Source organism: Physeter macrocephalus, chromosome 9 (genome assembly GCF_002837175.3).
Source record: "Physeter macrocephalus isolate SW-GA chromosome 9, ASM283717v5, whole genome shotgun sequence".
Classification (NCBI taxonomy): domain Eukaryota; kingdom Metazoa; phylum Chordata; class Mammalia; order Artiodactyla; family Physeteridae; genus Physeter; species Physeter macrocephalus.
The window spans coordinates 68572593-68594885 of record NC_041222.1 but is presented as its reverse complement, the minus strand read 5'-3'; the positions used below and the strand labels follow the sequence as shown (position 1 = coordinate 68594885).

Sequence of the window (22293 nt, the reverse complement as noted above, 5' to 3'; positions counted from 1 at the left end):
AGAGTTTTATAGTGTCTGGCTTTACATTTAGGTCTTTAATCCATTTTGAGTTTATTTTTGTGTATGGTGTTAGGGAGTGTTCTAATTTCATTGTTTTACATGTAGCTGTCCAGTTTTCCCAGCACCACTTATTGAAGAGGCTTCAAGACTTACCATATATTTTTTAATTGACTAAAATTGGTGGGAGAAATGTTTGTGGTTATGCTTATCAGGATTTTTATAGATTGCTACAGCACCTTTTTCCAAAAGGAATCTGAGTCATTTAGCCCTTATGTAAAATCAAAAACTGTTTAAACTCTGGGAGTTGCTTTTGGCTGTTTTTTTTTTTCCCTAAGTATAAAATGCAGTTTAAAGAAAATAAAATGCAGTCTAAGGCAATAGTATCAATCACCTGTTTTGGTCTCTTGCTGGGCGGTAGGCGGGTGCTGTTTTTCTAGGAGTGGTGGCTGTGTTTCTGTTTTTCCTCTTCTTTCTTTGAACAAATAGAGGAAATCTCTAATGGAGGGTTTCTCAACGAGACATACTAGTGAATGTAGAATCTTAAATGAAAAAGGAGTCAGTGGATGTGGCTTCTTGGCCTCTGTGCTTGGACCAGAAATAAAGCAAGTCCTCACCGCAGGCATTTGGCTCAAGGCCTTTGTTTTCCGCTGCTGGCCTGAGCAGCACACGTCTCCGAGCAAAAGTTCCCCACGCCTTTGGAGGTTTTTAAGGGCTTTTTTTTTTTTTTTTTTAAACCTGCGCTTTCATTGTTTTTAAGAAGAGTGGTGTCACCCTCACTTGTCATTAAAGAATAGTGTGGGAAAAATAAATAAACCTACCCAAAAAATAAAACAGGAAGAACAAAAACCACTCCCCTAAATGAATGAAAAAATTTATACCCATCACCCTTTTGTGGGACAACTGTTTCCATGCAAGTTGGTTTAGAAACTTCAAGAAGATATTTTTCTTTTGATTTTTTTTTTGGGTTGTCTTCTATTTTTATATTGTTGGCAAGTCTACACATTGTGGTTACATAAGAAAGTCAGAATTAAGATATTTGGTATTGAAACAGCACCCCTGGACTCAGGATGAGTTTTTCTGGTACTGCCCTGAAAGAGTTCGAATTCCTATCATAATAGGCATAAATGTCCAATCAACACAGGCTTTCTGGCCGCCTTCTCCATGTGGTCCCTGGAGAAGCCTCCTATACAGGGCTCCTGCCCTCCTGAAAGGCTCCTGTGCCTAGTGGCTGGAAGGAGGTGTCAGAGCATCAGATCTGAGGAGAAAGTTCCTGCTGTTCCTCGCTTCCAGAACTGGTCAAGGTGGGTCAGCCTTTTCAATAGCCACTGCCATTACTGAGTGCCTACGGTGTGCTAGACCCACTGCAGACATCTTTTCACCTCCTGTCTTATTCCATTACCACCACGATCCTTCGAGGTGTAATCTAGTAAGAGTGTGTTTATAAGAGAAGGAAGGTGGAAAGCCTATGGAGTTTGCTCTCCAGAAGTGGGGACACATGTCTATATGAATAAGGTCAAGAAAGCATTATGTTAATGATAAGAATTAAAAGCTAGTGCTTATTACAAACTTACCTTGTGCCTGGTGCTGGGTCAAATGCTTTCTTTGGATAATGTCGTTTAGCTCTCATAACAACACTAAGAGATAGATAATTTTATGAAATTAAAGTTTAGCAATGTTATCTAATAAGCTCAAGAGCCCAAAGCTCTGAAAATGATAGCCCTGGGAGTCAAACGCAGCAGTCTGATCTCAAACTCACTGACTTCACTACCAGTCTGTACCATACGGGGTCCCACAGACACAGAACACAGGAGGTGGTGAATCTAACCAGGCTCGCCATCAGTGGTGTAGCTGGTGGACCAGTCAGGGGGAGAGCCGCACTCTCCATGCTCCGTGTGATTTCAGCTAGCCCTCCTTTCCCCTAAGGACTTTTTCTGTCGTTCTTATTGCTGGACCTTCAGTGCTTCAGGTGACCACATTTCTATCCTACCCATTCTCCTCAATAAATGGCTGTTGACCCATGTGGACTCCATGGTAAGCCAGGCCTAGTGTGTGAAACTCCCCAGCTCAGGAAGTTCTCAAACACTGAAGTGCATCAGTCAGTATATGCAAAGTGAGGGGTGGGACCCGAGGGTCTGCATTTTGAACAAGCACCCAGGGTTATCTTGGTCTTCCTGTTCATTTCTGAGGGTGCCCAGGAGGCCCAGGGAGAACTGAATAGTCAGTGGACAGACGGTTCTGGGCAAGTAGGGGTTGTATTTTCTTCTTCAGCAGTCACCCACCACTACCAGAGTCCCCAGGGCTCAAGAGGGGAAAAATGAAAGCGGAAAAAGAACAAACGGGAGGCAGTGCAGGGGAACAGTGGAGAACACAGAAAGGCCAGTCAAATCCATAAACATTTGTTGAGAATCAAGTGCTCAAAATGAGCGCAATAAAGGGGGAGGGGCAATATAGGGGGAGGGGAGTAAGAGGTACAAGCTATTAGGTATAAAATAAGCTATAAGGGTATATTGTACCACATGGGGAATATAGCCAATATTTTATAATAACTATAAATGGAGTATAACCCTTAAAAATTGTGAATCACTATGTTATACATCTGTGACTTATGTAATATTGTACAGCAACTGTACTTCAATAAAAAATAAATGCATAAATAAAGGGAAAAAAATTCCCACAGCAAAAAAAAAAGGATGAGCAGAAACAAAAGTCAGATCTGGGAAGGGTCAGGAGAGGAGGCAAAGGGGTGGGCTGAGCCTTCCCCGGCGTGGCAGCTTGGGTTTGAAACTTGTCTTGATGAACCTGCAGGGGCTGCCAGATGGGTGCGTGGGCCCTCATGGTAGACGGGCAGGGAGGTGGGGGTGAGGTGTGAGAATAACGAATGGTCCAGACTGTTTGGCACAGAGGAACAGTTACACATTCAAAGCTTTGGGAGCAAAGGAGTAACAAGAGTCAGTTCTAACAGCGTAGTCAGGAGAGGCTGCTTGGAGGGGTGACAGATGTCCGGGCCTTGCAGGCTGAAGACTGACTGCAGGTAGGCAAGCCTAGGAGAGGACTGGGGCAGAAATTTAGTCCCTGACAAGTGCGGTGGGCATTAGGGGTCAGGTGAGTCATCTGATTCATAGAGCCACACCTGAAGGTCCTTCAGGGCCTGTTGAGGGTGGGTAGACTAAGAGTGAGGGCCCTTTTCCCTGCTTCAACTGCAGAAGAGAGAATTTTTCTCTATATAAGTGTGTCCTGCATAAGACTTCATGTGGGGAAAAAAGTCTATGTTGATTAAAAAAAAAAAAAAAAAAAAAAGAAAGACTTAATAACTACCAGGGGAATTTTAAAAACTATATATATAATATATACATACACATGTATATATTATATATACACACATGTATATATACTATCTATACATAAAAACATATATACACCTGTGTGTATATATGTATATATGATATGTGTGTGTGTATATATATATATATATATATATATATGGTTTGTGTTGAAGTGTTGAAAGAGGTAGTTATTGTGAACTTGGGGGCAGTTTTGAGGGGCAGCTAGGTGTCAGGTCTGCATAAACATTTAAGAGATTCCTGCCTTAGTGGAAAGAACACTGGCACCGAAGTTGAGGCTTTGTTTCAGTTCCAGTCTGTCCTAGGTGTGGGCCTCTCCTCACTTTTCTGGGCATTAGGTGTGTTTGTTTCTGTTTTTGTGCTTAATCCATTAAGAGGTTGAATTGAATTAAGTGATTTTCGAGGCTTCATCCCGCTATGAAACCTCCCAGCAGTGATCTCGCTTGCAGGCCTCCCCAGCATATTCATGGGGTGGGTGGCTTGAGGATCATGGCTTGAGGAGCAGTGAGTTTAAGGTATTGTGCAGGATGATCTAAGGAGACAGTTTCGGGGCCAGGATGCCTGCTGCCACGTCCCGCTGTGAAGGGCAGCAAAGGGTGGATGCAGCAGAGGCAGCAGCTTGGGGATGGTCACCAAAGTCACAGAAGTAGAGTTGGCACTAAAGGAGGTGATGTGATACGTTTTCTTCTTATATTTAAAAAAAAAAAAAAATTCCCCAAGATGCTTGCCCTCCACTCTTCCCCATTATTTTTCCTTTGAGGTATATTTTTTAAACTTAGTTTTTAAACAAAGCCACAGGTAAAGGCCTTTGCAGCACCATGTGAAGATGGTTACAGAGATCTACAATGAGTTTTGAAACATTCTTTTAAGGCTGGGCATCCTTCCAAAGGAGCTGACTTTTTGGTGGATGCTGGAAAATGAAAACGTGGGCACAGTTTAGATTGGCCTGGGGAACCTCACATCTAGTAGCTGCTATTGATCTTTGAATGAAGTATCTGTTTTCGGAAAAGGTTTCTCTTGTCGATCACCCTCTCATCATGATTCTGGGAGCGTGGCCCTCTCACCTGGAGAAGGAACTGTTGTATCTGTGCACCATTTGATTAGCAATAGTTTAGACACACAGTTCAACCACACAACTCACTGAGTTTCTGTTTGTGCCCTCGTGCTGCGATGAAGTCTAGGGTGGGATCCTAGCCCTCCCAGACCGATGGAGAGGCCAGATGTGTGAGCACAGGGGTGCAGTGTAGTGTGAGGTTACCATGTGAGTGTGAGAGAGAGGTGGGTACAAGATGCGGAAGTCACGGGACAGAGATGGTGAGCCATCCCTTTCTTCCTTCCTCTCTACCTCTTTCCCTTTACTATACCAGAGGTTGAAGTTAATCCAGAGAGAAGCTTGAGGCCGTGAGGCTGGGCAAGGGAGAAACCTTATCTGGGTGGAGGTGTTTAGATTCCCCATGGAGAAAGCTGGCCATATACTGTTCCTGAATGGTAGCCACCTTCCGACCTGGGGCTGTCATGCCGGGTACTCACTGACTGTTGTGGAAAGTTTAGAAACACCTCACAGATGAGGTTCCTTTATTAGCATTCTCACTGTCCGTGGCTATGGCTGCACAGTATGTGGGAGAGATGCTCCCTGTGATGGCTGGTCTCTCTTGTCGGAGTCAACCCTTGAGGAGACTATGCATGCCTGGTGTGCAGACACAGACCTTCTGCAGATAAATAAGTTATGTCTTAAACAGGGCCGTCCTTGAAATGATGTCGTAGTGCAGCTCTACTAAAAAACAGCTACGTTTGCATAGGCAAGCCTGTGGCACAACATGACATTGGGATCTCCATAAGGGCCCCCGAAACCAATAATACCAGTCTACTCTAAATGGCTTCTGCAGAAATTGATTGAAGCAACAACAGATCAGCCTTACTGCTTATAGGACGTAGCTGTAGGTCTGTTAGTGAAATTTGTTTGCTTACATCGAAACCCTACATTTACCCACCTTTTCCCATGCAGCACTGGAGACAAGGGGGCTTTGGGGAAGCAGAAAATAGCACACTCCCTAAGGGCAGGCATCTCTCAGGAGGGAAGGCTGAGCCAGCTGAGCATGTGCCCAGTTGATTCTTCTCAAATTCACCAGTTACATGAGTTAGTACCTCCACTTCCCCTGGGGTAACGTTAGTACGACAGAGAAAGGCCAGTTGTATCCTTAGGGGAAATTCTTCCTGATAAAAACCAGAAATGGGGAAATGGATCTCTCCTTCAAACTTTCCAAGATTTTGTACAGTTTTGAGGATCACATCTTATGGAGAAGATGTCAAAGAACAGCCCAGGTTATGCTTGGGACCCCTATTGATCATGAAGCCACTTGAAATCCAATACTATGAGAAATCTGGGTTAATAAATGTAACATTTGAAATTTGTCTATCTCTACTCACACTGTCTCACTTATCCCCCAAACACGCTGTGATATTGCATTAGTACCCTCCTTTAACCAAAGAAGAAATTGAAGCACAAAGAGGGAGGGTTTAGCCCAGGAGAGTAACTCGTTAAGGGGCAGAGTCTGGACTCAAGCCCATGTCTTTCTGACTCTAAAGGTAGGGCTCTGTGCAGTCCTCCAGGTGGCCACATCGTTTACAATTACTTGTTTGATTCAGTTTTATTTCAAGCCTCTTTTTTAGTTGTGGATGTGTTCAAGAACGTAGAGAAGATAGCATCATTAATTATTTGTCTCAGTTTTATCGCAGCATTATCCTCCTGTCCATCTGTTTCCCCTCTCGAGTTGAAAAGCTCCCAGGTAGATGTTTGTCTTTTCTCTCCTGAGAGTTTCTGGGGATGCAGCCTAAATCCTCCAGCGGGATCACTGTTTGATAACAGGAGTAATGTTCTAATCAGTTGAGAAAGTTATTCTGTTACCAACACACAGAGATCATAGCTGGGTTAAAAACAAACGTATTGGGCTTCCCTGGTGGCGCAGTGGTTGCGCGTCCGCCTGCCGATGCAGGGGAGCCGGGTTCGCGCCCCAGTCTGGGAGGATTCCGCATGCCGCGGAGTGGCTGGGCCCGTGAGCCATGGCCGCTGGGCCTGCGCGTCCGGAGCCTGTGCTCCGCAGCGGGAGAGGCCACAACAGAGGGAGGCCCGCATACCACAAAAAAAAAAAAACCAAAAAACAAATGTATTGTATTAAATGTAAAGCATTTAAAAATGTTAAATGAGAAACTCTTGTATTCCATTCAAAACAAGTGTTTGAGAGATTAATGGGAGGGCATGCAGCATGTAATTTGCCCTGGTATATCAAAATTCATGAAATAATATTGCACTAGATTTTATTACATGCAGAAATACTGGAACTTCTTCACAATATTAAGCTAAGTGTGTTATAAGTATTAGGGAATCTTTTTTAAAATGTTTTATTTGTTTTATTTTTGGCTGCGTTGGGTCTTCGTAGCCGTGCGCGGGCTTTTGCTTCTAGTTGCGGCGAGCGGGAGCTGCCCTTCGTTGTGGTGCGCAGGCTTCTCATTGCAGTAGCTTTTCTTGTTGCAGAGCACGGGCTCTCGGTGCGCGGGCTTCCGTAGTTGTGGCTTGGGGTCTCTAGAGTGCAGGCTCTGTAGCTGTGGCACACGGGCTTACCTGCTCCGTGGCATGCGGGATCTTCCCGGACCAGGGCTCGAACCTGAGACCCCTGCATTGGCGGATTCTTAACCACTGTGCCACCAGGGAAGCGCAATATTGAGGAATCTTGACTCATTATCAAATCACTTAGATTAATATTATTTCCTTTTTCCTGAGAATTAGAAGTCCATCCAAATGAAGCAAGAAGGAAGCATTTGATTTCTTTCATCATATGCAGGGCTCCCATTTTGCCACCCCTTCCCCTTACTCATAAACACACATTTGCATCGAACTGAATCATTTTCCATTACTCATATCATTTCTTGGTGTTACGTCAAAAGTCACCATGTCAGTAACGATATAATGGTTTTCTATTGATGAAGTGCTTCCACAGGAGATATCTCTTTTAATTCTCACAGTAACCTTGAGAGGTAAGCACCAGGTGCTTACCTTTATTTTTTAAAATTTATTTATTTACTTTTGGCTGCGTTGGGTCTTCGTTGCTGCGCGCCGGCTTTCTTTAGTTGCCACGAGCGGGGGCTACTCTTTGTTGCGGTGCGCGGGCTTCTCATTGCGGTGGCTTCTCTCATTGTGGAGAACGGGCGCTAGGCGTGCGGGCTTCAGTAGTTGCAGCATGTGGGCTCAGTAGTTGTGGCTTGAGGGCTCTAGTGCACAGGATCAGTAGTTGTGGTGCACGGGCTTAGTTGCTCTGTGGCATGTGGGATCTTCCCAGACCACGGCTCGAACTCATGTTCGCTGTATTAGCAGGCGGATTCTTAACCACTGCACCACCAGGGAAGCCCTTACCTTTATTTTTAAAGAAAACAAAACTGAGGCTCATAAAGAGTGTCTTGTCCAAAGATGTAGCCAGTCAGAGTCATTGCCAGGACCTGACTCCAGACCACAAAAGTTCAAGAAATATGTATCATTGGGGGGTGGCACATGACCGTGTACATAGGGCTAGGTCTGTGTTTCTCCCATGCTCTTTCCTAACCCCCTTAGATGTGCCGTAGAAGTTCTTCTGGTCTTTTTTGTGAGCTACCTGTCTAGAGAGGCAGTCTAAATTAGGGTTGAGAGTTTGGGAGTCAGCTTGGCTACTTACTGTTTCTATGACCTGGGACAAGTTTTACTCTCATTGTATCTCAAGTTTCCCTGAGTATAAAATAGGGGCAATAATACCTAACTCATAATTCTCTATTTAAATAAATTGCAAAATAAATAAATGTTAGTTCTTGTTACTAGTATGTAATTAGGTTGAGTAGAATTTTAACCATTCTAACATTCTAACTGGCTGTTTGCTATCTCAAGAATCTGACTCTCTGTTAAAACTTGAGTCATAATATGATTCAAAGGATGATGACGATGATAGCAGCAACCACGTTACTCAGTGCCTGCTGTGTTGAAAACATTTAACCAATATGCCCTCTGGAATTCCTACAGCAACCCTGCAGATGCTATGTTCTTAGCTGCTGGGCTATATTGCCTCCAAATTTTGCCTGCAGTTGGTGTTAGTTTTACCCATCCCACCAAGCTTAAAATAGTATTCTTTTGAAAATTAGAAATGTATTTTCCAATTTCCAGTCTTCTAGCGCATTTTGTGTTCTCTAACCCCCTTCAAAGATCTCTTGCAGTGGTTCCAGATGTCATACATAAATTTCCATAGTGCCAGGGATAAAAATTTTCCAGACCCTGAGACTCAAATTCACTTAGAGTGCCTAAAAGTAAATAAGTCTGTTGATAGTTACAGGAACCAACTTCCTTGAATTTGAATGTTTTTCCTTTAAAGCAAGACTTTTCCAAGAAAGAATTGGCATATCCTGTCTCAAAGAGAAAGAAGGAAGTGGTAATTGACAATGACCTTTATCCCAGTATCCGATGGAGGTTCTGAGTGACATCACACCAGCTGGTATACACCTTTGCTTTAAAAAGTAAAAATACATTTTTTATCTGCCTTATTTTTTTTATTTCAGCAATTAAATTAGCTCTATCTGTAGTTACCTCCTCATCCTCCATTTCTCTACTGCCACCTGCCTAAGTATTATGGTCTCAAATCATAAGATTTTTTTATAACCACAAAAATATTCTCTAGCTAGGCGAAAGATTTGGAAATAATAGAGAGCAAGTGGTTACTAACTGGGAGAAATTTTTTTCTTTTAAAAATTATTAAAATAATTAGGATGCCTTTCATGAATATTAAATGGGTCAACTGAGTATTTATCTTGCAATAATTTTGCTTTCACTATTTATTTTTAAAACTATGGTAAGATTGAATCAACCCTATGCAAGGTAGAACCAAAGATTTGCCATTTCCCTCATTACTGGGAATCTAAGCCAGTCTCTACTGGGCTCAGGAAGGACTTTATTTAAGAGACCTTTATTCTCTTTAAGAAAATATATTTTTAAAAGTCTGTCTGGGGTTTCCCTGGTGGCGCAGTGGTTGAGAATCCGCCTGCCGATGCAGGGGACACGGGTTCGTGCCCCGGTCCGGGAAGATCCCACATGCCGCGGAGCGGCTGGGCCCGTGAGCCGTGGCCGCTGAGCCTGCGCGTCCGGAGCCTGTGCTCCACAACGGGAGAGGCCACAACAGTGAGAGGCCCGCATACCGCAAAAAAAAAAAAAGTCTGTCTTTTCTTCAGCACAGTGTAGGTATATGGTAAATTTAACCACACCAAGTAAATCCCACCCTTTTCTTCTCTTTCTTTTTTTTTTTTAAAAACTGTGAACTAAGCAAATAGGTCTTTTTTAGAAATTTATTTATTTATTTATTTATTTTTGGCTGTGTTGGGTCTTCATTGCTGTGCACGGGCTTTCTCTAGTTGCAGCGAGCGGGGGCTACTCTTTGTTGCAGTGTGCGGGCTTCTCATTGCGGTGGCTTCTCCTGTTGCAGAGCACGGGCTCTAGGCGCACCGGCTTCAGTAGTTGTGGCTCGCGGGCTCAGTAGATGTGGCTCACAGGCTCTAGAGAGCAGGCTGAGTAGTTGTGGCCCATGGGCTTAGTTGCTCCTCAGTATGTGGGATCTTCCTGGACCAGGGCTCGAGCCCATGTCCCCTGCATAGGCAGGCGAATTCTTAACCATTGCGCCGCCGGGGAAGTCCCTAAATCCCACCGTTTTGTATCCTTCCACTCTTTTTACTCTTTCTTACCACCAAGTGTCCTCTTCTGAATGGTGATGTTTCTGAGTCTGTGAAATGAAGAATCCTTGTGGGTCTCTGCTGAAAACACCTGTGCATTGATCAATCACTGCTGTTGCTGCCACTGCAGTATACCAGCTTGCATGCAATATTTTCATCTTTGGAATATTTACTCCTATTTTTAATGCTAGACTGTCCACACTGGTGACTAAAATATGCAAATGAAACAATGAGAATGCAACTTGAATGGATATTGAAGAGCTAGAAATTGATGGGGAGTGATGGTTATGCAACAGATTTCTGTAAGGCTGCACCTGTTTGTACTGATTTCATCTGTGTTCAGAAATAACCTGGGCATTTTAAAGCTCTGAAATCATACATGCCTTTGAAGATTAAAATGAGGCAGCACTGTCTCTCCCAACTAGTCTAAAATGCAACAGTACAGCAGCTCAAAGTTGAGGAAGTAGATTAGTTGGACCAAAAAAAAAGAAAAAGGCAAGATGGCTTCTCAGGCAGGAATCTCTCCAATTTTTGGATTGTTTTGTGAGCAAAGACAGTACCTAATGACTAGGCAGGAGTAAAACACTACATAAAGGTTGATAGAGTCACATTTTTAGGCACAGTCCTTTTACTGGAGCCTGAGAAGTTTAGATGATGTTGAATTTATTCACACACACACACACACTCCTCTAAAATAAAAACCTAATCTACTTTTATTCAATATTTGTAGTGTGAGAGGAGGGTTCCATGGACTATTCTAGCCATAAAGACAAAAAAATAGTGGGAAGATAATAAATCAGGTGAGAGTTATTCTTTAATTCTGAAGAGCTGGAATTTTAGGTAACACATGGGAAAGAACAGCTCATTTGAGAGAGAAGTTGGACAGATGTCTTGACTTTTCAGGACAGCCCAGCAGTTGGTAATATCTGACCTCAGTGCGTAGGCAGTGAACTTACAGTTTGAGGTAGAGTCCCCAAATAATGAAAGGTAGGAGGTCCAATTTGGTTTCACTTTTGTCGTTTCACTTTGATGCAAAGGGTCTTCATTCACTGTCATTTATTCATTCACTCAGCAAACATTCAGTGAAGTCAGCTCTGTTCCAAGCACCATCCTAGCTCCTGGGACCCCAGCAATGAAGATGGCATGGACTCCCTCATGTGGGGTCCTTCTGGGGCCCCCATTTTCCTCATGGCCTTCCTGTAGTGAATTGCCCTGCCAGGAGGAGTGCTTCATCCCACAGAGGAGACATTAAACCCCCTTTCCCCGACTAATATCTCCCTGGTCCCTCTATTTTCTGTCCTGCCTGCCCTTCTGTACCTCCAACATCTCTAGAGGTGGTCACAGCTAAAGAGGACGCATCTCTCAGGAGTGGATGGGAGAGCTGTTTCATTTCTTCCTTATCCTTGGTGAGGAGTCTTTGATTTTTTCAACTAATAAGTCAGAAGACATCAGTAGGAAAAGAAAAATAAGAACTTTTCTTGCCAGTGTTGCTTAGTTACCTTGTCAACATTCCCTTGCAGCCCAGCTGAAGGCTCTCTGCATAGTTTTATAGTGCACATGTTTTATTGCTATAATTGATCTATTTAGCAGAAAATATGGAGAACACATGGAGCGCCTGTCAATTTTATGCTGTTTATTTGAATAAATTTATGCTGTTTATTTGAAATTTAAGAGAATTTTTCTCTTCACTGTCTTTTTCATTCCTAACCTGAATAATACCGTGAAGGAATCGCATCATGATCCATGTTGGGGCATTTCATTTTGTAGCTAAAAAAGAAAAAGCCAATGAACTGACCTCAATACTAGACAGCAAGTTGTGGACTTTTCAAAGGCAGGGCCCAGGTTTTAATAAACTTTGTGTCCTTGGTGCCTAGCCCTTGAGTGAAGGTTTATTGGTTGAATGAGCAGTTAGCTTCAAACATTTCTTAAGAACCAGCATTGTAGTGGGTGTTATTCATAACATAGAATTTGCTATAGTTTTTAGCCACGGGGCAAAGCTGGTTACTTGTTCTTTTCTTTCCGGAGACTGGACAAAGAGAGAATAATGACAGTGTCGTTGCTAGTCCCACATTTTATTTAGCCAAAGCAGCTTTTGTGCCTGAGGCTGCCATGGAAGTAGCAGCAGCCGTAGTGCATCTGGCATTTATGACAAGGTCTTCGCTGGGAACCTCCTGGGTTCTGGGGCTGTGCTATCCTAATCAATCCAGATCAGGAGACCTGGTCATTGTCACTATCTGTCAAGGCAATTGTATTCAAAACACCGAGTCTCTCATTCTTTTTCTCACATACACACACACACGCACGCTCAGCTGATAACTAGGTTTATGAAGCAAACTGTTGACAAAACAACAAACGGAAGTTTATTTAGTCATCCCCTTTCCTAGCCAGTAGGGCAGCCCACTAACCCAGTACTCCTCAAAGCATATACTTCTGAGATTTTGTTGAAATTCAGGCTCAGATTTACTGCGTCTGGGGAGAGGCCTGAGAGTCTGCATTTGTAGCAAGCTCTCTTAGTTAGATCAGGCCTTGATACTTAAAGTGTCATCCGTGGGCCAACAGATGTGGCATCACTTGGGAACTTGTTAGACCTGCAGACTCTTAGGCACCACCCCAGACCTACTGGACCAGAACCTGCATTTTAACAAGATCCCATGTTCACATTTGAGAAGCACTGCTCTAACCATGTAATAAGCCTACAGTGTCAATTATGGGCAAGGGTCCTGCTGGGGCTCTGGGTTGAAAGTAAGGTTAGATGGATTTCTTTTTTTTTTTTTAAACATCTTTATTGGAATATAATTGCTTTACAATGTTGTGTTAGTTTCTGCTGTATGACAAAGTGAATCAGCTATATGTATACATATATCCCCATATAGATGGATTTCTTGTTGCCTTTTTACTTCGAAACTCTTTTGGGTACCTGCCTCAGTAGAGCATCTGACACTCAGATAAAGACACGGACAGATGCCTCTTTGTTCAGTCATTCAGTGGTGTGATGAATTTGTTTTCATCCATCCTGGAGTGCCATTGTCTTTAAACGCAGGGGCCCACTGACCAACCTATCCCTGCTCCAGAAAACTTTGTTCCAGACAGAAAAGTTTGACCAGGAGAGACATGTCTGAGCATGTTAGAATGATGAACACATTTGCAACAGCATTAGGAAATGGGAGTTTCTGTTTCCTCGTCTGTAAAATGCAGGTAATAATACCACCTGTTCTAGCTTCCTTTATAGGCTTGTGAGGAGCTTTGACATCTACCTGTGAAGGGGCTTTGAAAACATAAGGATGTTTATGAGATTTTAAAGCAACTTTAGTGAGAAAAAAATCATATATATTTCAGTACTGGAGACGTCTGGATTCAAAACTTAGCCTTACCATCTACTAATTTTGTGATTTCTGCAAAATTATTTCATATGATTGAGCCTCAGTTTCTTTTTATATAAAACGGTCATAAAATCATCCATCATGCAAGGTTGTAGTGAGGATTAAAATGTTAATAATATACGTAAAAATCTGGTGCATAGTAGAGTTTAATAAATGGTAGCCAAGAGCAGCACATTAAGGGACTTGGTTGAGAAATAATCTTACAAAGATGACTTTTCCCTCAGGTAAGCCTGTTACACTGGAGCAAAAAGGAAGAGTGACTTTAAAGCTGGTTAAAAGTTTGAATAAACACCCATCCATTTCAAGAGATTGATATCTTGAAGTTTGTTTTCTAAGTATCTCTGGAAGAAAAATTCCCAAACCTCAAACAAGGTTTTTTTTTTTATTTAAATATGAGTGAGTACCAGCCACTGGCGGGTTTTGTGATTAGGAGGATTTGCTATGATTATCTGTCTCATTCACACGCTCTCAACAGAGTTGCCAGAGGGACTTGGTAGTGTCCATGAGAGCCTGGCACTGGTATGGAGGAAGGTTTCCACATTGGTGTCCGTGCACCCAGACACACCAGGCCCCGGGGAAACAGCAGAATTAATGATAACGAGGGTCATGTAAGGTGATGAGATTGCTCTGAGGACCGTGGGAATTGATGGTACCCTCATTATCAGAATAACAGAACAGCAAGTCTTATTTACTGGAGACATGAGGGGGCGGCTGTTGGGTTGCTGCTGCTTTACTGTCAGCAATTAAACATTTGCGATACAGAGGGACTTGTCTATTTTAAGAGAAAATAAACGTCCTCATCCTCCTTTCCCTATCTTCCCAAGCTCTAGCTCATATTTTTATTTTGGAAATGCTCTTTGAAGGCCCTCGGCTTTCTTAAGTCTCTTTTCAGGCAGGCTAAGCCTTTGGGATGGTATTCTTTTCAAGAAGAGATTGCCCCCTTTCTCTCCCTACAGTGTGCAGAGTTTGTGTGGTGATAACCTTCCTGGTGATCTTCTGAAGTACCGTGAACGTGATTTCACAGACAGCCAAAGGCAGGGTGTCACATGGGGTGTCACATGGTCCACTTTTCCACACGGATCTCTTTGAGAGGGTGTGTACACTCGAGGCCAGGTGAGGAGGGACAAGAACACCTCACTGATAATATGGCCTTGCTGTGAAAACCTAATAGGAAGAGGGTGGGGTTAAGAGGAAGGAAGCGAGCCGACCAAGGCTGCAGGGAGGCTGCAGGGAGTGGCCAGAAGAGGCATTCAGCTGAATAATCAGCAGTTCTGAGTGAAGCGCAGAGCCTGTGAGAGGCAATTGGAATGTCTTAGATGGTTTTTGTTTCTGTTTTGCCGGAATAACTTAAGGTTGAATGCATCACTGAGCCGTGTTTGAGTGTGGCATAGCAGAGGAGTGGATCAGTGGATCCTGCTTCAAGTCCATTTTAACTGACGCCATGATGGACTCTTCTGACTCTGGCCACAGCTGTTGGCTCATTTTTCTAGGGTTTGACCCATGAAAGGATCAGTGATCGCCTCTCTGTTTCCAGGCCACAGGACATCGTCTTCACTTCCAGCCAGTCTATACTTGTGGTCTTTGGGGAATACGTGGATGGAAGCTCTAGGTAAAAGGGCTTCATAAACCAGCAGGAGGGACAGGTTGAAGAGCATCACTTTTTAGAATGTAAGGCTACATGGAAAGAGCATTTGCTAGCAATCAAAAACTGAATTTCTATCCTAGCCATGTCCCTACTCACTATGGGACCTTGTTCAGCGAGTAATTTTATCTCTTGGAGACCTAGGGATAATGACAGCTACTACAAATCTGCTACACCTATTCTAAATCTGCTATAAATCACACCAGAATTTTAAAAGGGTCAAATGAGGTGATGGAGAAGAGAGCACTGAAGACTTCAAAGCTGCCCTGTCCAGTATGGTAGCCATTAGCTGCATGTGGCTTTTTGGATTATTAATTAATTAATTAATTCAATTATTTAATTAATTAGAATGAAATAAAATGAAAAATTCAGTTTCTCAGTCACACTAGCCACCTTTTAACTGCTCAGTAGCCACATGTGGCTAGTGGGTACCATACTGGACAAAAAAGATACAGAACATTTGTGTTATCACAGAAAGTTTTATTGGCTAGTGCCTCAAAGCACTGTTTAGGATGTAAAGGATGGCATGTTGTAAGGGTGATAAAAGCTGTCATAGTTAGGGGTTCTTAGAAAGAAACAACCCACTCAAGTTAGCTGGAGTAAAGTGAGATATTTGACTAATTCAAGAAAAATGTATGTGTCCCAAGGGTTGGAAACACAACTAGGCTTCAAGAGGAAGTGGAACCAGTTCCTAGAAGACTATCAAGAACAGAAGAAGCTACTCTCTCCCCACTGTCTCTCTTTCTCTTGTCTTCCTCTCCCTGTGGTCACTTGTGCCCTTGTGTCTCTGTTTCTCTGTCTGTGCATGGCTTCTTTCTTTCTCTCCTCTTCCTCCTTCACTTCTTCCTCCTCTTCTTCTCAACCCCTTTCCCTTTCCTCCCTCCCCTCTCTGCAGACCAGCTTTCTCAACTGTACTACACATGGTCCAAATAGGGCTCAAGCAGACCCAATTTTTTAAAAAATTTGTTTAAGTATCATTGATTTACAATGTTGTATTTGTTTCTGGTGTACAGCAAAGTGATTCAGTTATACGTATATAATAGTTTGCATTTGTTAATCCCAAACTCCCAATCCCATTCCTTCTCCCCCTTGGCAACCACAAGTCTGCTGTCTATGTCTGTGAGTCTGCTTCTGTTTTGTGAATAAGTTCATTTGTGTCATATTTTAGATTCCACATATAAGTGATATCATATGATATTTGTCTTTCTCTGTTTGTCTTATTTGTGTTTACTTTAGTTGGTACAGTAAACTCCAGGTCCATCCATGTTGCTGCAGATGGCATTATTTCATTCTTTTTTATGGCTGAGTATTATTCCATTGTATATATGTGTGTGTGTATATATATATATATATATATCACATTTTCTTTATCCATTCATCTGTTGATAGACATTTAGGTTGTTTCCATGTCTCCATGTCTTGGCTATTGCAAATAGCATCAAGCAGACCCAATTTTCATCACTTCTCAGGGATAATGCCTAACAAAGGCTGGATACTGATTCCAAATTCCCGGGGAAGCCCGCTGGGTGTGATAGCCACCCCTGCTGCAATCAGCTGTATCCAGGAGGATGGGGGTAGTGTCCTTATGCTTACTCAATAGGGGCAAGTGGGGGGTGGGGTGGGGCAGATGCTCTAAAAAGGAGCATATGGAGATGTGTCATTGACTAACATGCTCATCCTTAACACCTTGGAGCAGTCCATTGAAACTATGATCACACAGGGAAAAGTTCCAGAGATTTGATCAAGGCCATGAAGAAAAAGGGTGTGATACTTTTCCTCCTTTGGCTATTTGGTTATATGATTTGATCACCAATCCAGATTCTCAGGGGTTTGGCTTAACTTCCACATCCTTATACCTGGATGGAAGCGGGCACAGCCAGAAGTGAGATGGAAGTCAGGTCTAAGCCTTTGTCATTTCTTAAATGCAAACGGGACACTAATGAGACCCTTTTCTCTCCTGCCTTTAGGAAGAAACATGAGGTTCCCCTGGAAATCATTCAAGAGGAAGATGGAAGGGGCTGTCTAAAAAGAGATTGAAAGCTGCAGACCGCAAGACTGGGGCCAGAGGGCTGGCAGTGGAAAACCCTGTTGGGTTGTGATCTCTCATTGAAAAGTCCCAGTTGTCTTTTTGCTTCCTGCAGGAGGAAGGAAGAGAAGGAGAAGACCATGTCCATAGCCTTGAAGCAGGTGTTCAACAAGGACAAGACCTTCCGGCCAAAGAGGAAATTTGAACCTGGCACGCAGAGGTTCGAACTCCACAAACGGGCTCAGGCATCCCTCAACTCAGGCGTGGACCTGAGGGCAGCTGTGCAGCTGCCCAGCGGGGAGGACCAGAACGACTGGGTGGCGGTGCACGTGGTGGACTTCTTCAATCGGATCAACCTCATCTACGGTACCATCTGTGAGTTCTGCACTGAGCGGACCTGCCCTGTGATGTCAGGGGGCCCCAAATACGAGTATCGGTGGCAGGATGACCTCAAGTACAAGAAGCCGACTGCACTGCCAGCCCCCCAGTACATGAACCTTCTCATGGATTGGATTGAAGTCCAGATCAACAATGAGGACATATTTCCAACGTGTGTGGGTAAGTCCATGACCAGCTTCCTGGTTATTTTGTCACTTCCCACCCAAGCTTGGAAAGTTTGCAGAGGCTTCTTCTGGGACTGCCTTTGAATGCTGGATAGCACCTATATCAATGTTTCCCTAAATTCCATCACTCGCATATCAGCAATTTCTTTTTCCGGATCTAAGGACCTTACTGAAAAAAAATCATTTGTAGACCACTTAGAATTATTTTGTAGACCTAAATAATGGGAAACACTGGCTTGATGAAAAGTTGGATTTGATCTTATTGGCTTCCTTAGGATTAGACTCCAAACCCACCCAGAGCTCCTGGTAAAATTTTTAATTTGGAGCTAATTAACTAGTTAGTTACATTAACTCTGGTGCAATTATTGGTACTCGTCTCTCAGGGTAAGAAATCCCAGGGTGAGAATCCGTGGAATTTGTTTGGGAATCAAGTAAACAGGCAGTTGGCATTTTGGAGAAATAAGATCCTGGCATTCTCTTTTTCCCTCTCCTGGTCATAGGTATTAATTTCAGTCTGTACTATTAACTCTGGACCCTTGTGTAGCTGCTAGACCAACCCGGACACCTGAAATGCAAATGCTTTTGTTTGCTTTGTTCTCTGAGCCATAAAACTCTTCAAGGGGAGAGACCAGACCTTTCCTATCTCTTATATTTCTTTATGCTGCTGATCATTGAATCTGCATGCCTGGCAGGTTGAATTCAGAATTCAGTTTTTAGGGCCTTAGGTTCAATAAGGATGAGCATTCTCTTCTTTCCACTGTTGTACCTGTGATACCTAGCATGGTGCCCTGGAACCTTTTAGGCACTCAGGAACTATTTGTGGAATGGTTGAAAAAATACTTATGCTGCTGGAAAATATTATTGAAAAGCTCTGAGATAGTTGGGGTATTAAAAAAAAAACATTTGAAACACATTGCTGAAATCACCTTTAGATGGGGCATGTGTGTCCCCATGTGGCATATGGAAAGTTGAAGTGGAGTGTATGGAAGTAATTATGTTTATACCAGAAAAAAAAAAAGTATATAAATTGATCAGGGCGGTATGTCCATCTTGAAATATTCAGCACACAAACCAGTCTGCTCAGAATCCTCGTGTTGCCTTGACTTGTCCAGTTTCCTCACATACTTTCTCTCTGCTGTCCCTTGTTCGGGCAGGAAGTGGGGTGTATGGCAGCACAACCCCCCTTGGTTGGCTCACCAGCATAGGAGGAAGAAGGCAGGTTTCAGAAACTCCCCTGGCTGTATAATTGGCGCCTTGGAGGAGTAGCGTCTTTTTGCACTTTCATTGACTGTCAGAGGCTTCTTTTGGAGCTGGGAGGAATTTGTCTTTTCCAAAAGCATTACAAGCAACTGCTCTGTGCAGAACATACGACAGCAGTAAAGGTAAATAAATATGGGCAAGCATCCCTCCTTGCTGCCCTTCCCCTTCTGTTTCTTTGATGCTTTGAACTCTGGGCGCTTCTGTTCTCTCTGGCAGTTGTGGTTACCACATAGAGTTGCTGACCAGAAATAACATCACAGAGCCTGGTGTGTTACTTAAGAGTGAGGACGCTTCTGGCCGTCTCCCTGGAAAATAGAACATCATAGGTGATTTTTAGACTTTGCTTGGAGGAAATCACTGGATGCCGCCAGATCCCCCAGAGCAATTGACTTTGCTTTCTTTTTCTACATGGTTTCCTTAGTCATTCAGTGTGCTTGGGGAACACTCACCTGATCAGAATCCTCTATTTCAGCTCTTCCCAATCTGTGCCACACAGCACAAAAGTGTTTTGGGGGCTCTTACTAGGTGCACTGTGGTATTTTTTTTTCTCCCATGGAAAAATAAGTTTGGGAAATGTGGAGTGAAATTGATTTCTTTACTGCAGGACTTTAAATATACTAATGTGCATTATACATCTCCAAGAAAAGAATACGTTAGTAAGTAGTGTATCCTAATTTGAACCTGGTACCTTTTTTTTTTTTTTTAATGGAACACTATTAGCATCTTTTGGGAAATATTCATCTATATAGAGTTGTCAAACTTTTCTTTGTATCAGAATTACTTGGACCTTCTTCTCAAAATGCAGATTCCTTGGTCCTCCCCCTCAACAACTAAATCAGAATCTCTTAGGTGAGGCCTAAGAATCTGTACTTTTGGTAAGCTCCTCCCACCCCTCTTGTTTATTGTAACCACCCAGAATGCTTTTCATCCTCCCCAGAAACAGTTTGTTTCTTACCTCTCTGGTTTTATCCATGTCATTCTCTCCTTTGGAATCCCCTTCTAGTGAATTGTTATGCATCCTTTATACCATCTCAGACTTCCCTGGTGGTCCAGTGGTTACGAGTCCTCCGTGCTTCCAATGCAGGAGGCTCGAGTTCGATCCCTGGTTGGGGAACTAAGATCCCACATGCCGTGTGGCGTGACCAAAAAATTTTTTTTTTTAATGAACTTTATACCATCTCCTCTGTGAAGACTGTCATCTTTTAGAATATAAGCCCCTTCAAATTATAGAATATGTCTTATGCATTTGAATATCCCAGCACTAAGTCCAGTCCTGGTGCCTTATAAGTTGTTGGATGGATGGATGATGGATGGATGGATGGATGGATGGATGGAAAAATAATCTTTATAAAGTTCCAGCATGTGTATGGTGCTGGTGATCAAAGTGAAGTTAAACAAATGTCTCTAAATCTCTTTATCACCATTCCTGGGTATTTCCCATACCTTGCCTTCCACAGGGTTTAATTTTGTCTGTTTAACTTTTCCAAGGTTAAAATGTTAGGGGTCAGTAAAAACCACCACCATCCACCATCACCCTGAGGGTCTTCATTAGTATCCTGCTCACCTCTGCTATTTGTCCTCAGATAATACTGTTGCTGTCTTTGCAAGAACTTGTCTTTTAGGAGCCGCTTTCTCTATGAGAATTCATTTCCTCCTCTTCTTCCTCCCCCTGATTCCAGCCTACTTTCCTTCTTTTTGATCTTGGTGCTGCCATGAGTCATTATCATGGAAATGATCAAGATGTCTGTCAGGATAAAGTAAAAGAGGAATTCCCAGCCAACAGCAGACCCTGGGTGGATGAGAAATTTGGGAGTTCTGCTTAACATTAAGGCTTTGAATCCTGGGCATATTTCTGTCTTCTTGCCTGGGAATTGGGAGGGTTTGAAACTTCCCCTCCTCCCCATTGTGATCCGAGGAACTAGAACCGGAAAATACAGACAGATGTGAAGCCTTCACCCTTAGTTAGGTATTAAAGGATATAAACAGCTGTTGATCTCTACCATTGAAACATGGAGGAAAGAAAAGCTTTCATCTGTTTCTGGATTCTGGTTTAACTCGGATACCCGGGCTATTTCAGAAGTCAAGCCTTCTCAGTTGGGAGAATACCAAACAGATGTGGCTCCCTCGTGAACCAGAGTCTCCTCCAGTCTCCCTTGATCCTTCCCAGCTTCCTTTGTTAAAAAGCCAACAGATGTTCCTGCAAAAGCTCCCAAGACAGCAGTAACTTCAGAAGCAAGGGCCACCTCCTCTTTGATTGTGTCTCTTTAGCCACTTTTAGAGGTAACGTTTGAAAAATAGAAAGCACAGCCACCCACTTTTAAAATTCCATTGCCTGTCTAATTACAATAATTTTTATGTTCTAGCCCCCAGTTTCCCTGTTTTTCTGTTATATAATAGGACTTAAATCTCAGATCTGACACTCAGAAAAAAAGGAGTGGAAAACTTAGCACTCCTCCAACTCATGTTTTTAAAAAGTCTTTGAGCAGGAGGAATTTAAAAAATAATGACATGATCTCACCTACCTCTATGGTTTTAGAATAAATGGGTGTCAGGGAAGGGGAGAGCAAGAAAAGGAAGCAAAGGAAGGGAGAGAAGCCAGGAGGGAACTCACATGTATTGAGTTTGCTAAGTGCCAGGCACTATACTTGCTACTGTTAATCTTTCTTAATTCTTATAATAACTGAATGAATTAAATATGCCATTTTACCAGTTAGGAAGCTGACATTTAAACAAGCAAAGGGTTTCCCAAGGTTGTACAGCTAATCAGTCATTTAGAAGTCAGGGTTTGAGCTCAAGAGTGGCCAAAAATCTATGCCCTTGTCACCCACTACCATTTACAGCATGAATCGTTATTCTGCAAATTTCCTTCACATGGTGAAAGACTTCTCAATCATGGTTTTAGGAGGTTGTCTAGGGTGGGAAACAATTCAGAAAAGCTGATTTTTGGTATAAATTTTAAAGAAATGATTATTTTCTTTGTTTCTGTTTGTCCCTATTTTATTATTTTTTTTAAATAAGATTCTTTTTAAAAATAAATTTATTTATATATTTTTCGCTGTGTTGGGTCTTCGTTGCTGTACGTGGGCTTTCTCTAGTTGCCGTGAGCGGGGGCTACTCTTCGTTGCGGTACGCATGCTTCTCACTGCTGTGGCTTCTCTTGTTGTGGTGCACGGGCTCTAGGGGCGTGGGCTTCAGTAGTTGTGGCACGTGGGCTTCAGTAGTTGTGGCTCGCGGGCTCTAGAGTGCAGGCTCAGTAGTTGTGGAGCATGGGCTTAGTTGCTCTGCAGCATGTGGGATCTTCCCGGACCAGGGCTTGAACCCTTGTCCCCTGCATTGGCAGGTGGATTCT

At 43.0% G+C, this 22293-nt stretch overlaps 1 protein-coding gene across 4 annotated transcripts in view; it reads left to right on the top strand.

Annotated features, from left to right (window-relative positions):
* MOB3B (MOB kinase activator 3B) overlaps positions 1-22293 on the top strand; it is a 213633-nt gene that overhangs the window by 63897 nt on the left and 127443 nt on the right. For all 4 annotated transcript variants that reach the window (XM_055087232.1, XM_055087230.1, XM_055087231.1 and 1 more), the window contains exon 2: positions 17063-17679. In XM_055087232.1, the coding sequence (XP_054943207.1) occupies positions 17262-17679 (418 nt within the window). In that variant the 5' untranslated portion in view covers positions 17063-17261. The remainder of the gene's footprint in view (positions 1-17062; positions 17680-22293) is intronic.